Here is a 15,755-nt window from a genome sequence, read left to right on the forward strand (position 1 = left end):
GGCCAAATTGGCTTCAGAGCAACAGGGTCATCCTTTAAAAAGCGAAGAACCAGTAGAAAGAAATATAAGACGGTCTGACCTAGCCTTACTTCCTAATACCAAATGGCTCCTTCCTCCTTCTTTTATACTTTCTTGATGGAGCAGAGGAATGGCCTCTCTAACTCAGTGCATTTGAGCACCAAGATTCGGTGCAACTTCTTGACATTCTTAGAGTAAGAGGAAGTTCTTGCTGAGTGTGATTTACTCAATCAACACACATTTACTAATTAGTATGTATATTATACATTGCACATCATATAGAATATGGATATGTTAGTATACTAATTATTATCTATTATGTGCCTCGTGCTAGGCTGAGGGATAGAGATGCAAAAGGCAAAGAAAGAGACCATTCCTTCCACTGTCCTAATCCCCTTGACAACTTCTTTAATGAGCACCTGGCCTTTGATTCTCTGGTTGTCTTGGCTTATGCTTGAACCTCAACTAAAAATTGGTCTCTTTAACTGACTAATGGTACTTCACATACATGGAACTTAAAACACATATAAAATGTACTTGGGCAGTATAAAAACACATAAGTTTTTGTTTATTAATAAGACAGCATTTTTCTGTGTATATTTTATTTAATATTTTAGTTTTCAACATTGATTTCCACAAGATTTTGAGTTACAAATTTTCTCCCCATTTCTACCCTCCCCCCATTCCAAGATGGCATATATTCTGATTCCCTCATTCCCCAGTAAGCCCTCTCCTCTTTCACCCCATTCTCCACCCAACCCCTTTCCCCTTACTTTCTTGTAGGTCAGGATAGATTTCCATATCCCATTTCCTATATATCTTATTTCCCGGCTGCCTGCAAAAATTAAAAAAAATTAATTTTTTTAAGCATCTGCTTTTAAAACTTTGAGTTCCAAATTCTCTCCCCTCTTCCCTTCCCACCCACCCTCCCTAGGAAGGCAAGCAATTCAACATAGATCACACATGTATCATTATGCAAAACACTTCCACAATGCACATGTTGTGAAAGACTAGCTATATTTCCTTCCATCCTATCCTGTCCCCCTTTATTCAGTTTTCTCCCTTGACCCTGTCCCTTTTCAAAAGAGTTTGCTTTTGATTACCTCCTCCTCCTATCTGCCCTCCCTTCTATCACCACCCCCACTTTTTTCCCCTTTCCTTTACTTTCCTGTGGAGTAAGATACCCAATTGAGTGTTTATGTTATTCCCTCCTTAAGTTGAATCTGATGAGAGTAAGATTCACTCATTCCCCCTCACCTGCCCCCTCTTCCCTTCCAACAGAACTGCTTTTCCTTGACACTCTTATGTGAGATAATTTACCCCATTCTATCTCTCCCTTTTTCCCATTCTCACTATATTCCTATCTCACAACTTAAATTTATTTCATTTTTTTAGATATCATCCCTTCATATTCAACTCATTCTGTACCCTCTATCTATATTCCCTTCAACTCCCCTAATACTGAGAAAGGTCTCATGAATTACACACATCATCTTTCCATGTAGAAATGTAAACATAACAGTTCAACTTTAGTAAGTCCTGTATGAATTCTCTTTCTTGTTTACCTTTTCATGATTCTTTTGATTCTTATATTTGAAAGTCAAATTTTCTATTCAGCTCTGGTCTTTTCACTGAGAAAGCTTGAAAGTCCTCTATTTTATTGAAAATCCATATTTCACAAAGGAGCATTATACTCAGTTTCTCTGGGTAGGTGATTCTTGGTTTTAATCCTAGCTCCTTTGACCTCCAGAATATCATATTCCAAGCCCTACGATCCCTTAATGTAGAAGCCGCTAGATTTTGTATTATTCTGATTGTGTTTCCACAATATTCAAATTGTTTCTTTCTGGCTGCTTGCAGTATTTTCTCCTTGACCTGGAAACTCTGGAATTTGGCGACAATATTCCTAGGAATTTTCTTTTAGGGATCTTTTTCAAGAGGTGATTGGTGGATTCTTTCAATTTCTGTTTTATCCTCTGGTTCTAGAATATCAGGGCAGTTTTCCTTGATAATTTCTTGAAGGATGATGTCTAGGCTCTTTTTTTGATCATGGCTTTCAGGTTGTCCAATAGTTTTAAAATTATCTCTCCTGAATCTATTTGCCAGGTCAGTGGTTTTTCCAATGAGATATTTTACATTGTCTTCCATTTTTTCATTCCTTTGGTTCTGTTTTATAATATCTTGGTTTCTCATAAAGTCACTAGCTTCTACTTGCTCTGATCTAATTTTTAAGGTAGTATTTTCTTCAGTGGCCTTTTTGACCTCCTTTTCCATTTAGCTAATTCTGCCTCTCAAGCCATTCTTCTCCTCATTGACTTTTTGGAGCTCTTTTACCATTTGGGTTAGTCTATTCTTTAAGGTGTTATTTTCTTCAGTACTTCTTGGGTCTTCCATACCTGAGCCCAATTCATATTTTTCTTAGAGGCTTTTGATATAGGCTCTTTGACTTTGTTGACTTCTTCTGGCTGTATTATTTGATCTCTTGGTCACCAAAAAAGGAATCTAGCCTGAGTTTGAGTCTAAGTTTATTTTTGCTCCCTGTTCATGTTCCCAGCCAACTACTTGACCCTTGAGCTTTTTGTCAGGCTATGACTGCTTGTAGAGTATAGAGTACTTTGTCCCAACCTTTAGAGTCCAAGCCCTGCTGTTTTCAGAGCTACTTCTACTCCACCAGCACCCCAGGCTCTGTCACAGCAGTGCTCCTTCTCCTCCAAGAACTGCCAACCAGGACCACAATTCAGATCCAAGCAGGGCACAGCAAGAGAATATGCCTTTGTGCCCACAAAGTGCTCCTTGTGCTCTTGCTTTGATCTGCTACTAGATTCCTCCTTTCATGTGAGCCAGGGACTCGGGAAGCCTCTGGAGCTGGTGCTCTGGAGGCAGTCTCAGGAGCTTCCTGCTGCTGCTTCTGCCTCTGCTGTACAACCTCTTCCACCCCCAGAGCTGACCACCACACAGCTCTGAACTCGATCCCGCAGTTTCCCCCGAACCTGCTCTTTGGCATTTGTAGGTTCAGAAGTCTGGTAACTGCCACAGCTTACTGTTTCATGGCCTATGGCCTGTTCTGGCTGGCTGACTCCAGGTCTTGTCTGTCCTAGCGCAGCCCACTCTGGGCTGCCCTCGGCTCTCGGCATGGTGCTATAGACCCTTCTCAGCGACAATCCAGGCTCTCCTGGGCTGGAGATCTGCTTCCTTCTGCTATTTCCTGGGTTCTGTAGCTCTAGAATTTGTTCAGAGCCATTTTTACAGGTGTTTGGAGGGATTTGGGGGAGAGCTTAAGGAAGTCCCTGCTTTCCTGCCACCATCTTGGCTCTGCCCCCTAAAACAGCATTTTAAACTATTAATAAATCAATAGTGTTATTTGTCATGTGGTAAAATACTGAGGACAATTTTATATGCAACCCATGCATGAAAAATAAGATATCATGGCACAATGGATAGTGCACAGGCCTGAAAGAAGATCTGAGTTCAAATCCTGCTCAGATGCTTACTAGCTGTGTGGCCCTGAACAAGTCTAGATTTTCTTAGCTATGTATCACCCCCTAAGAGAAAAAGAAGGAAGAGCTCAGTTGCACTTTCAGACAAGAGCCAAGCCAAGGGTAACTTGAGGTCTGATTCTTAGCAGTGTGTCATCCCAAACTGTATCACTGGCCAACTCAAAGCATTTCCTAGTTACTGCTCCAAACCAACAAACAGCCACAGCTCAGCAGAGCCCTTTCTTAATGATCCTTGCTCACCCAGGAACATGAAAGAAGATAAATCTGTCTTGTACTACTATTTAAATGGAGATGTGCAAACTCACACAAAAGGCTAGTTGAGGCAGAGATGTCAGAAAGTGGAGAGTTGCCCAGTGCCCATACATAGTCCTGTGTGATTGCTTAGTCACAAAATCTCATGGTTCCTCCTTTTAAGCTGAAAGAGGATAGTGATCAGATCACCTGTATCAGAGGAGCCCTTGGGTTGGTAAATAGAATCAGACTTCTGTTTGGTCTGGGGGTTCTGGGAGTGGGGCAGAACTAGGAGAGGGTTTGGAAGTTGAATAGAGGAAGACAAACTCAATTAGGGAGGAGTGGGTCAAAAGGACTTTAATTGGAGCTGTCCAAAAGTAAAATGGATTACCTCAAGAGACGGTGGGCTCATCAATACAGGCCTTTAAGCAAAGGATGTTCAGGATGGTATGGAGGATATTCTTGGACAGGGAAGAGCTACACTAGACTGCCACTAATGTCACTTCCAAGTCTGACATTTTGTGATTCTGAAAGTTCACTCAATGCTGATTTAATCCTTGTTTTTAAAGAAGAAGAAAGAAGGAAGGAAGGAGGGAAGGAGAAAGGGAAGGAAGGAAGGAAGGAAGGAAGGAAGGAAGGAAGGAAGGAAGGAAGGAAGGAAGGAAGGAAGGAAGGAGGTGGGAAGGAGAAAGGTAAGAAAGGAAAGAGGGAGGGTAGAAGAAAGGGATTTCTAGACCATAAGTAAAAAGTTTAAGTTGTTTAGTTCATGTTTTGTTTATTCATTTATTTTAGCATTTTCAAACTCTGAACCTTGATGTCTATTAAACCATGCCTTGGAAAGCTATTTGCCCAGCAATAGAACTTCTTTTATCATCTTTTTTTTTGCTAATTTGTGATGAAAATAAGGCTACTAAACATTTAATTTGGTTTTGTGTATGCTGCAGAGTAATATCCCTAGAAGTCAAATCACGTTCCCCTACAATACCCTGTTTGCATATATACTGTCAATGAAATTCTCCGTTGGGGGGAACAAGTGTAGTTTTCCTCTTCTCTAATTCCTGAATAGACATAAACAAACCAATTTATTTTTCCTGCTGCCAAGCAATATATCCATTTGTGAAAGTGCCATTAGAAAAAACCTGCAGGTAATTTACAGGCTGAGGACCTAAGAGTGTACCTGGTTTTCATTTATAGATTGGGGTGAAAGAAGAGAAATAAGAGGTTTCTTTATGACATTATTCATTTTCTTATTAAGCAGAGGGACTTGAAATGCAAATTTCATTAAGAAAAGGCAAAAGGCAGCATTTTTATGGTGAGGAAAGATCAACCACCAATAAGAGTACTCAGATTCATTTTTTAAGTATGTCTTGTTTTTTCTGGACCAGATCTGTACTTTCATTAATAGAGAAAATGCCTTCTACCAACACAGAGTGGCACCTGCCATTGGTACATGAGGGCCCTGAGAGATATAACTGGCTCATGAAGCCAGTATGTGTCTGAGCAGAGCTGGAACTGAGGACTTCCAACTCCAAGGCAGATCTCTTCCCAGTGTTCCATGCTGCCTATCATATATTCTAGAGATAAGAAAATAGCCACCAGTAGGCCAGTTCTCTACTTGAGGACCCCTAACCCAGAGCTAAGACTGTGCTTCCTACAATATGTATCTTAGCTGGGGACAGTCTTTCTACACTGATGAAAATCCAGCTTCATGGTGTTTGCTTAAAATTCTGTATTACTTTTGGCTTCGCTGGCAAATATTGGAAAAAATCAGTAGAGAAGCAAATGAATGAATAATACATCACATTTTATATCACATGAAGGCTTGTAAAGCACCTTACATAGAGCATATCCCAAAGCCTTAGTGCTGTTTTAAGCTTTAGTAGTTTAAAACTAAAGTAAGGTTTTTAAGACTGTCTGTTTGGGATTGAATTGATCCTCAAAATAATCAATTTTATAGATGAAGAAACTGAGGCTGAGAGATGTTAAGTGTCCCACATCTGGTGTGTCTGAGGCAGGATACAGATTCAGGTCTTGCTGATGCTAGTCTTCTCATGGAGGAAAGCTGTGGGAGAAAATTGTACTTCCCATAAGATAGCATAGGATAGTCGAAAGCATTCTGGTCCTGAAGTCTGCCTCTGATATTGCTGTGTGACCTTGGTGAATCACTTCACCACGTTGGGCCTCGGTCTCCCCATCTATAAAATGAGGGGGTGGACCAGATGACCTCCAAGGTCCCTTTTGCTCTTAAGCTATATTTTGGTTTGGGGGAAATCTCTTATCACCTTGTAGAAACTGTAGCTCCATGGTATTTGCCCAGAAGGCTACCTTAGTCAACAGTCAATAAACATTTGTTAAATGCCTCCTGGGGGCCTGACACTGTATTAATCTGGGTGACAATGAAGAAAAAGGAAAACAGCCCCCATGTTTGTAGAGCTTGTAATCTCCTGGTAAAGATGATTCACAAAAAGATGGAAAGCTGGGAGCAGGGAAGGGCTGCCAGGTGGCACTTGGCATGGGGGAGTGATGTTGGTGGAGTCCATACCGAGTACAACAGATGATATGAAATCAACTTAGCTAGACAATCTGAGTCCTCTATAAAGGGAAGCTTGGCTTTGCCATTGTTTAGTAAGGGTCCCTCAGGGACCAGAGGAGGGAAATGGCCTGCTTCCCTTGAATCATACTGATATCTGGCCTCTTTTCCCTCTCTTCCCAGCTCCAAGTACAGCCCAGTATGGAATCACCGGAAGCGCTGAAGTCGTGTTCTCCTGCTGGTCCCTGGTCTTGTCACTGCCCTCTCTCACCAGCATACTCTACCTGAAGGACATCATTCTACAATAAACGTCCAGATCCATAAAAGGCTTTTAAGGATTCTCTGAAAGTGCTGATGACTGGATCCAATCTGGTACCGTTAGTTCAGAGCAGCGTGGGATGTAATCAGCAGTGCTTACATGGGGAATGATCGCCTTCTGTAGAATTGCTCATTATGTAAATACTTTAATTCGACTCCTTTTTTGATTAGCTGCATTACCGTGCACATTGTCCTTTTTTTAAGACGTGCGAGCTCTGAAATTACTTTTAGAGGATATTAATTGTGATTTCATGTTTGTAAGCGACAACTTTTCAAAAGCATTCAGTCATGGTCTGCTAGCTTGCAGACCGTAGTTTACAAAAAACAAAAAACAACAAAAAAAAAAGAATATTGCAGTGAATATGGGATTCTTTGAGGCTGCAATACAATCATTTAGTTCCCTGTTTCAAAATAAAAAATTCTTCCCATTTACACAGATGCATTTTTCCTTTTTTTTTCAGAAAAACAAAAGCAAATACGATTGCCTTCAGACCATTTCTTCAAAATATAACATATCTAGATTTTTCTGCTAGCATGATATTCAGGTTTCAAGAATGAGCCTTGTAATATAACTGCGCTATGCAGTCCTGCTTTATTTTTTTTCCTGTAAGTTCAGCATGGGTGTGCCTTCACAAAAACAAATAAAGAAAGAAAGAAAGACTTTTCCTCTCCAACAAATTTGGAATTTTGGGGTGAATGCTAAAATTGAAAAAAAAAGTCAGTTTGACCATCCTTGATCCCTACCTGAACGAAGATGGTATTGGCTTATATGTATTTTTTTAAAAAAAAATACCTCTTTCTCCATCATTAGGGGAATAAAGGAACAGTTCAGAACTCTGCCCAAAGCTCAAATGGGTGATTTCCCCCTTTTTTCTGCTAGGACAGGACAGGTCAAGTGTATTTAAAGTAAATTTTCTGTTGATGCAGTCAAGCTCTGTATCGTCTCTGGAAAAAGATATTAACTCCCCCCCTTAATATTTTTATTGCTTTTGTTTGGAAAAATAAAACAGCACAAATCTTTCAGGAGATTTTTCGGGGCTGCGGGCCCTCTGGCCTCTCCCCCTTCCAAGTTGAAATCAGTTCTATGCTTCCTCAAAGAATATGGCAGTTCTTTTGTCCACTGCTCCCAAATTGATTCCGCTCATGAACTTGGGTTTGTATTGCAGCTGTTAAGTTAGTATACCGTAGACAGTGCTTCTGTTGGCCAAATGGGTTTGAATCTGTGCCATCTGAGAGCCCTTCTCAGGTGAGGTTCTAGGCTATCTATGTTTTTTAAAAGTGTGCTCCAAGATTTGTGATTCCAGTAACTCTACCTTGGTATACAGTCGACAATGGTGGCAGAATAGAATGTCTTTCCATCCCTGGCCAGTCTCTGAAAGAGCTAATTCTGGAGGGAAATCTTCCTCTCTCGGATGAATCCTGCCTGGCCGAATTAGCGTGCTTTATTTCTTCTTACATGATGTGTGTAAGTTGGAGATAAGCCACTAGTGATGGGAGATGAAGAAAATGTTAATTCTGTAAGTCATTGTGGATACTAAATTTCTCTTTCTCTTGTAAAGAACCAAGGACCACAGTAGTGAAGACAAATGCTGTTACCCTGAAACGTGCTACTCTCCAGTAATATTCCTGTGGTTTTACTGTTTATTAAAGTAACACTATGGCCTTGAATACCAGTTTCCACGTTTGACTGCTTTTTCCATTCCACCCCCACCGAGGTTGGTGTGAACTCAGCCATTTTTTGTTCTTGCTGCTAATCCTAACACGAGCTAAATGATTAACTTAGAGACAGAAACATCACAGGGAGGACACATGCAGAATTGGGACACCCCTATTCCTGCCTCTTGGGAAAGGCCAAGATCCTTGATCCTGGAGTCTGAGCACCTGGGCTCCAATATGCTTCCTGCTGTCTATGGTTTCTGTTACCTTGGGCAAGTCAAAACCTCCCACGCCACAAATTTGCTCATTGGCAAAATAAAAGGATGAGACCATATGCTCTAACATCCCCCCCAACCCCATCTTTAAATCTGTGGTAGTCCTCTGTTGTTTCACACACACACACACACACACACACACACACACACACCAAATTGCAAAATTTTCTTAACAGTAAATTTTAGGCACAAAAATACATTATAAATCAGCTTTAATTAGAAAATAAATTTTACAGTGAAGGACAAAAACTTTTTTGTCTTCCATAAAATGATAACAAAATGAAATTCTATTGTATTTAGCAACAGGAATTTGTTGTTCTTCTGGACAAATGCTATCATCAGTGTTGATGAAACAATGTATGTGGAGAAACTCTGTCCACAACTTACAAGGAAGCAAGCCACTTGTAAGTTAAGTCTTACAAGGTTACTGCTCACTCTTGCAAAAACCCTAACTCCGAGGTGTGTGACTTGGCCGGGGTCAAAAGCCCTCATATGTTATGAGTAAGGCTTGACCTCAGTTCTTCCTAGCTCCAAGACTAGCCCTCCTCATTTACTTTGCCATTCTAGTAGCAGTAAAAGCATCATGGGATTCATTTTGGTGGGCACACTGAAAGCAGAATATTTAAACAAACAAACAAAATGCAAAAAGCGAAAAACAAAACCATGGCCTTTCACCTTGAATTATAAGTTGATTCGCTCTTCAGATAGCCTGATGGAATCAGTACAACCACAACAACACGTCTAATTCTCAGGGCTTCCTGTTGAAGATGCAAGGTCTCAGGCGCTATAAAAATTTATATTCACCGGAAATAACAGTATCACCCCAGAATGCAGTACCCTTGATTTCCATGATACATTCAGGGCAACAAAAAATAGACCAGAAGTACACATCGCATACGGAAAAGGCCCCAGGCCAAGGAAAGCCCTCCTCTTTGGAAGATCCATTGAGCAGAAGTGAAGATGAATCCAGGTCCATCAATGCATGAACCAAGTCTGTTAATGAGTTTAGAGAGTTGTCCTAATTCTGAATTCCTAAAGTTAGGTGTTTTCCTTATAGGGTGTAACAGAACTGCCATCATAGCTCAATATCTGTCTGCATGTACTTTTCTGTTAGAAAGGACTATCTGAAATGACAATATTTTCCCCCCTGCCTTATAGAGGTGTTCTTACTCCTAAAATAGGCCCCTGGACAAAATGAAACCACAAGACTCTGTGAATTTCGTTTTGTTCAGATAAGGTCACATCATTTGCCTTTTTGTGTATTTAAATGTTTTATATGTGATTTTTAAGATAATTTTACATTTGTAAACAATCTAGTTCATGTTTCCTTCAAGCCCTGATGACACATGATCTTTACAATCTTAGAAGAGAAGCATTTTACCAATCTCCACCATTTTTAAATCCCCCCAAAAGAAAAAAAAACAGGAAATTTAAAAAGTGGCGTTAGGTAAAAGATATTCATTTCTGTGCTTAAGTAAACTCCGAGCACTCTATAACTCTGTTCTGTATCTCTCTTGTCTTCTTGCATTTCCAGGTGGGGGCGGGGAATCAGTGCAGTGGGGGTCTTTTACGTTTAGCCAGAGAATCAGAGAATCAGAGCTTGAAGAGACTTTGATATCTAAACAGGCAGAATCCCCTCATTTTACAGAGGAGGAACTGAGGTCAAGAGATATTACATGACTTGCCCAGGCCACACAGTTAGTATCTGAGGTAGAATTTGAACCCAGCTCCACCTAATTTCAGGTTTAACATTCTATCCACTGCCCAACTCTGCTTCCCAAACGATGGTTCTCTTACATGGTAATTCAAAAAGATCAACTATATGCCTCAATGAAGATCAAGGGCCTGTTAATAATGTTGGTATGGATGATATCCCAATCCACTAAAGCCGTCCAAATTTTGGTCTTAAACCCTTCATTCTCAGGTTTATGAAAATGCACATAATGTGCACACATTTACAAAATGCTTATTGACAAATACCTGACTTAGCACTCCTCCCCTCCCCCCCCAAAAATTAATTCCTCTTATTGAAGACTGTTCCTGGCAAAACAAACTGGAGAACTGGGAAATGGATCAAGAAAATCTAGGCAAGATTGTCCTCACAGTTGACAACTGACAACAGGACCAGTCTGGGGACCTGAATTTTCCCCGTGGCCTCTTATTGGGTTGAAATTCTCCAAATAATTGTTCCCATCTTGTCTCTACTCTGCTTGGCTTTGGCAGACAAAGCCAGAAGTCACTTATTAATTTCATGCAAGAGGGGCAGGGTGGTGGAAGCTTTTGAAATTCAGAATTGATTCTAAAAGAGGTCAAATTTTTTAAAATGGTTTCTTGAAGCATGTGGACATAAAACATTTCAATAGCTATTAACATGAATAAATGTGTCTTTGGACCCTTTAAATATGTATTTTCTTTAAAGACTGGAAAAAAGCTTTTTCTGACTTTGCATAGAACATTCATACTTCAAAATAAATAGGAAATACGTTGCCTTGCTTCTAAGAGGGGATTGCAAAGTCAGTCAGCTTTCAAAAAATAAGTAATGGAGTAACTTTAAAATGCTTGGTTTAAAAATACATAGAAAGCACAACCAGATGTGAAGGTTCTCTCACTTAATACTGTATTTATCACACCTGAAGGAGGATTCTGAAGGAGGAAGTCAGGGTGAAAACTGCCTGAGATCTCTTAGTTTCAAACACATCCACATCACAGCAACTCCCCTCCCCCATTACCACCATCCACTGACCCACATTTAATCCAATAATACTTGCATGCAAGGCTAAGCCCCCACCCCATACTCATGGGGTGCCAATCAAAAGACAGAAAGAAAAAGAAGCCCGTGACCTCATGGATCTTACTTTCAACTCAAATCACGTGGGAAAGCCTGAGCTCTACGCTAGGAATGTTTCCCCCGCAGGGAGGTGCAGTTCAATGAAACTCCACCAACATGCCTTAAACAACTCTGCTGAACCTGGAGCTAGGATACAAAGACAAAAATGAACCAGTCTTTGCCCTCAAGAAGCTTCCATTCAACTGGGGAGATGCAATGTGTTCATACATATGTAAGTACCAACTCTATTTGAAAGAATGCAAAAAGCTTTGAAGTAGGAGAGAATGTTAAGAAGTACATGTGTTGGGAAATGCTTCTTGGAGGAGGTACACGTGGGCCTTGCTTGGAAAAGAGAGCACCTGAAAGGCAGCGATGATTGGACAATGCACACAGACATGGGACAAAAATTATCAAATCCCTACACCCTTCTTCTGGGATCCCCCAGCATTAGCAAAGAGGAAAGATTTTTGCAGGGCTGCAGGGAAGCTCAGACCAGGCTCGTAGTTTCACAACATAGCCAACAGCCCAAGCAGGCCTGTCCAACAGATGTACTGAATGTGTTCTCTCTAAGAAAATGACCACCATTCTTGCTACTCCCCTGTAAGAGTTGGGAGGAGGGAGAAAGAGCAAAGAGTAATTCAGAATGGTAACCCATCTGAAAAAGTATTCTTATTTGGTTTTGAAATTAACTTGGAGTGTCCTTGTATTTCTAATATTTCTAACAAAAAATGAAAATATGCTATAAAAGTATGATTGTCCCAACTTCGCCATTATCTCTGCCTCCTTAAACTTCTCTGCGTCTTCAAATCCGTGCTGCAAAGGCACATAAGTCCACCTTTCAGACCATGCAAAGGGGGTGCCTGAAGTTGGGAGGCCTACTTTCTGAACTTGATGGATTATATCTGGGGCAGGACAGCAATTATTATTTTTTTTAATGTCAAAACCCATCTGTTACAGTTCTTGGTGGAATAGGGAAATCAAAGCCAGTGTTCACATCAGCAAAATTCTTACTTCTGAAAATTAATGTAGTGACACAGCGGTTGGGAGGGAAGAGGGAGATATTGGCTTATGATGCAGAACTTCTGTATGATTAGGAGCTATCCCAAGATGACATCGCTGCCTCATGAGGTGGAGAGGAGAGCACATTGTCTCTCCAAGTGTTCAGGTAGAGGTTGGAAGACTGATTCTGAAGGATGTTTGTAGAGTTCAAGATCCATAGACAGATTGAACAGATAAGATGAATTCCTACTGTGAGATTCTGTGGCTCTGTGATCTGAGGTGTTAAGAATTTGAAAGGAAGCTTTGGCAAGGAGTATGAAGCCAGGTTAGAGGAGAGTTACCTATAATGACTGGTAGAATGGAATATATCTTTTAGACTTTTCGTTGAAGAGATGGTTTCACCTGACTGACATTTCAAGAATCACCCAAATAAGAAGAAACTGGAGCTTCTGTTGGGTGGACCATCCCATCCCTTCTGCTCTGATTTGGCAGAGGAAATCCTCATGGTCTGTCTAGCGCAAGAGTTCTTCATTGTGTGTGTGTGTTGGACCTCTTTGGCAGTTTGATGAAATCTATGAATGTCTTCAAAATAAACTCCAAAGCATTACAAAATAAATCAACTATATGAGTGATAATAATGAAAATATTTTTAAAAACCTGTCGCCAGACCCCAGGTTAAGAACACCTGCAGTCTAGCCCAAATTGAACAGAAGTAAGAAACAAGGAGCAAGCCAATGGGGAATAAATTGTAGGTAGGGATTATAGGAGGAAAATGGAAGGGAGAGTTTAACATTCCTCTTCTAATAGACTCGACTCATCCTGGGGCTGTGGCAGGTTCAGGTGATTGCCCATGGCCTATGTGCTGCTAGAATGGGGATGGGGCAGCCAGATAGAAAGAGGGACTCAAAGAAGCAATGAGCAGAGGTGGGGGAGGGTGTCATTAGCAGCTGATGCTAAAAAATTCTGAGCCTTTACATATAATAGAAACCACCATTTGGGCTTGAAATCTTCCCTCACATACTTATTGCCTATTGAATTTAGGATAGTCATTTAATCCACCAGGGCCTGTTTCCTCATCTACAAAAAGAAAGGATTGGAGCTCTCAGTTTATGATTTTATGGGGCGCTCTGCTTTCTCATGGCCCTGTTGTACACATGCAACTACCTTTGTGTGACTTTCTTCTCCTTCAGGGATAGTCCTCAAGGCAACTTAAACTAGGCATTGTATGGATGAGCACGGCATGTTTTTGTCCAGCTTCTCTAGAGGTACCCCTGGTTCCACCATACTCTAATTGAAAGCTTCTATTTTACCTTGAATTTCTCTTGTGTCAGTCTGTACAAACAGGTTTGCCTAAGGTAGCTCTCCAGCCTTCTAGGGATTCTTTGGAAATATAATACCTTAAGTTCAGACTGAAATGCCATTAACATTGACCTTAAACTGTGTTGTTTGGGCTAATTTCCATCAAAGCATCAATTTTAGAGAACTCTGTGTCTGTAAGGGCCAACTCAAGGGGCAAAAGTCTGAATATAATCAACAAAATTTAAGTAAATAGATGGTGGCTGGAAAGCAGGGACCAGCCTGAGCTCCCTGCCGAGCCCCTCCAAAAACCTATAAAAAATGGCTCTGAACCAATTCTAGAACGGCAGAACCCACAGAACAGCAGAGGGAAGCAGGGCTCCAGCCCAGGACAGCCTGGATGGTCTCTGGGTGAGGTCTATCCCGCACGGAGCTGGGAGCTGGGAACAGAGTGGAGCAGAGCCCAGCCTGAGCGACTTGGACCATCCAGACCAGAAGCCGGGCGGAGGGGGCCCTAGCTCCCTGATTCAGTGAGCTGCGGCAGTTATGAGACTTCTCAACCCACAAACACCAAAGACTGCTGAGAAGGTTAGTGGGAAAAGCTGCGGGAGTGGAAGGAGTTCGCGATTCGGCTTCCAGCCCCGGGGGCAGCGGAGGTGGGGCAGCTACAGCTGCTGCTGCTTCTGGCTCCAGGCCCACTTGGTGGGAGGAATTAAGTGGCGGATCAGAGCAGGGGTGCACAGCCTGCCGAAGATCTGAGCCCAGTTTGGGTTGGGGGTCCTTGGGGAAGGAGCAGTGCTGGTGCGGCAGAGCTGGCACCTCCCCCCCACACGTGGAACATAGAACTCTGTAGTCTACAAGCAGTCATACCCCACTGAAAAACTCAAAGGTCAAGTTAGTTGGCTGGGATTATGGCCAGGCAGCGAAAACGCACTGAGATTCAGTCTCAGACTCTGCATTCTTTCTTTGCTGACAAAGAAGACCAAAACATACAGACAGAAGAAATTAATAAAGTCAAAGAGCCTACAACAGAAACCTCCAAGAAAAACATGAACTGGTCCCAGGCCATGGAAGAGCTCAAAAAGGATTTGGAAAAGCAAATTAGAGAAGTAGAGGAAAAATTGGGAAGAGAAATGAGAAGGATGCGAGAAAACCATGAAAAACAAGTCAATGACTTGCTAAAGGAGACCCAAAAAAATACTGAAAAATACACTGAAGAAAACAACACCTTAAAAAACAGATTAACTCAAATGGCAAAAGAGCTCCAAAAAGCCAATGAGGAGAAGAATGCCTTGAAAGGCAGAATTAGCCAAATGGAAAAGGAGGTCCAAAAGACCACTGAAGAAAATACTACTTTAAAAATTAGATTGGAGCAAGTGGAAGCTAGTGACTTTATGAGAAACCAGGATATTATAAAACAGAACCAAAGGAATGAAAAAATGGAAGACAATGTGAAATATCTCCTTGGAAAAACCACTGACCTGGAAAATAGATCCAGGAGAGATAATTTAAAAATAATTGGACTACCTGAAAGCCATGATCAAAAAAAGAGCCTAGATATCATCTTTCCAGAAATTATGAAGGAGAACTGCCCTGATATGCTAGAGCCACGGGGCAAAATAGAAATTGAAAGAATCCATCAATCACCTCCTCAAATAGATCCAAAAAAGAAATCTCCTAGGAATATTGTCACCAAATTCCAGAGCTCCCAGATCAAGGAGAAAATACTGCAAGCAGCCAGAAAGAAACAATTTGAGTATTGTGGAAACCCAATCAGAATAACCCAGGATCTGGCAGCTTCTACATTAAGAGATCGAAGGGCTTGGAATGCGATATTCCGGAGGTCAATGGAGCTAGGATTAAAACCTCGAATCACCTACCCAGCAAAACTGAGTATCATGCTCCAAGGCAAAATATGGATTTTCAATAAAATAGAGGACTTTCAAGCTTTCTCAGTGAAAAGACCAGAACTGAATAGAAAATTTGACTTTCAAACATAAGAATCAAGAGAAGCATGAAAAGGTAATCAAGAAACAGAAATTGCAAGGGACTTACTAAAGTTGAACTGTTTTGTTTACATTCCTGCATGGAAAGAGGACATGGATGAT

General features: G+C 41.2%; 1 protein-coding gene across 1 annotated transcript in view; it reads left to right on the forward strand.

Annotated features, from left to right (window-relative positions):
- NEGR1 (neuronal growth regulator 1) overlaps positions 1-8,262 on the forward strand; it is a gene marked incomplete at its 5' end in the record, with an annotated part of 1,111,620 nt that extends 1,103,358 nt beyond the window's left edge. The window contains 1 exon segment of the mRNA XM_036754187.1: positions 6,460-8,262. Within this exon segment, the coding sequence (XP_036610082.1) occupies positions 6,460-6,584 (125 nt within the window).
- Positions 8,263-15,755: the final 7,493 nt, after the last annotated feature.

Source organism: Trichosurus vulpecula, chromosome 4 (genome assembly GCF_011100635.1).
Source record: "Trichosurus vulpecula isolate mTriVul1 chromosome 4, mTriVul1.pri, whole genome shotgun sequence".
NCBI lineage: Eukaryota > Metazoa > Chordata > Mammalia > Diprotodontia > Phalangeridae > Trichosurus > Trichosurus vulpecula.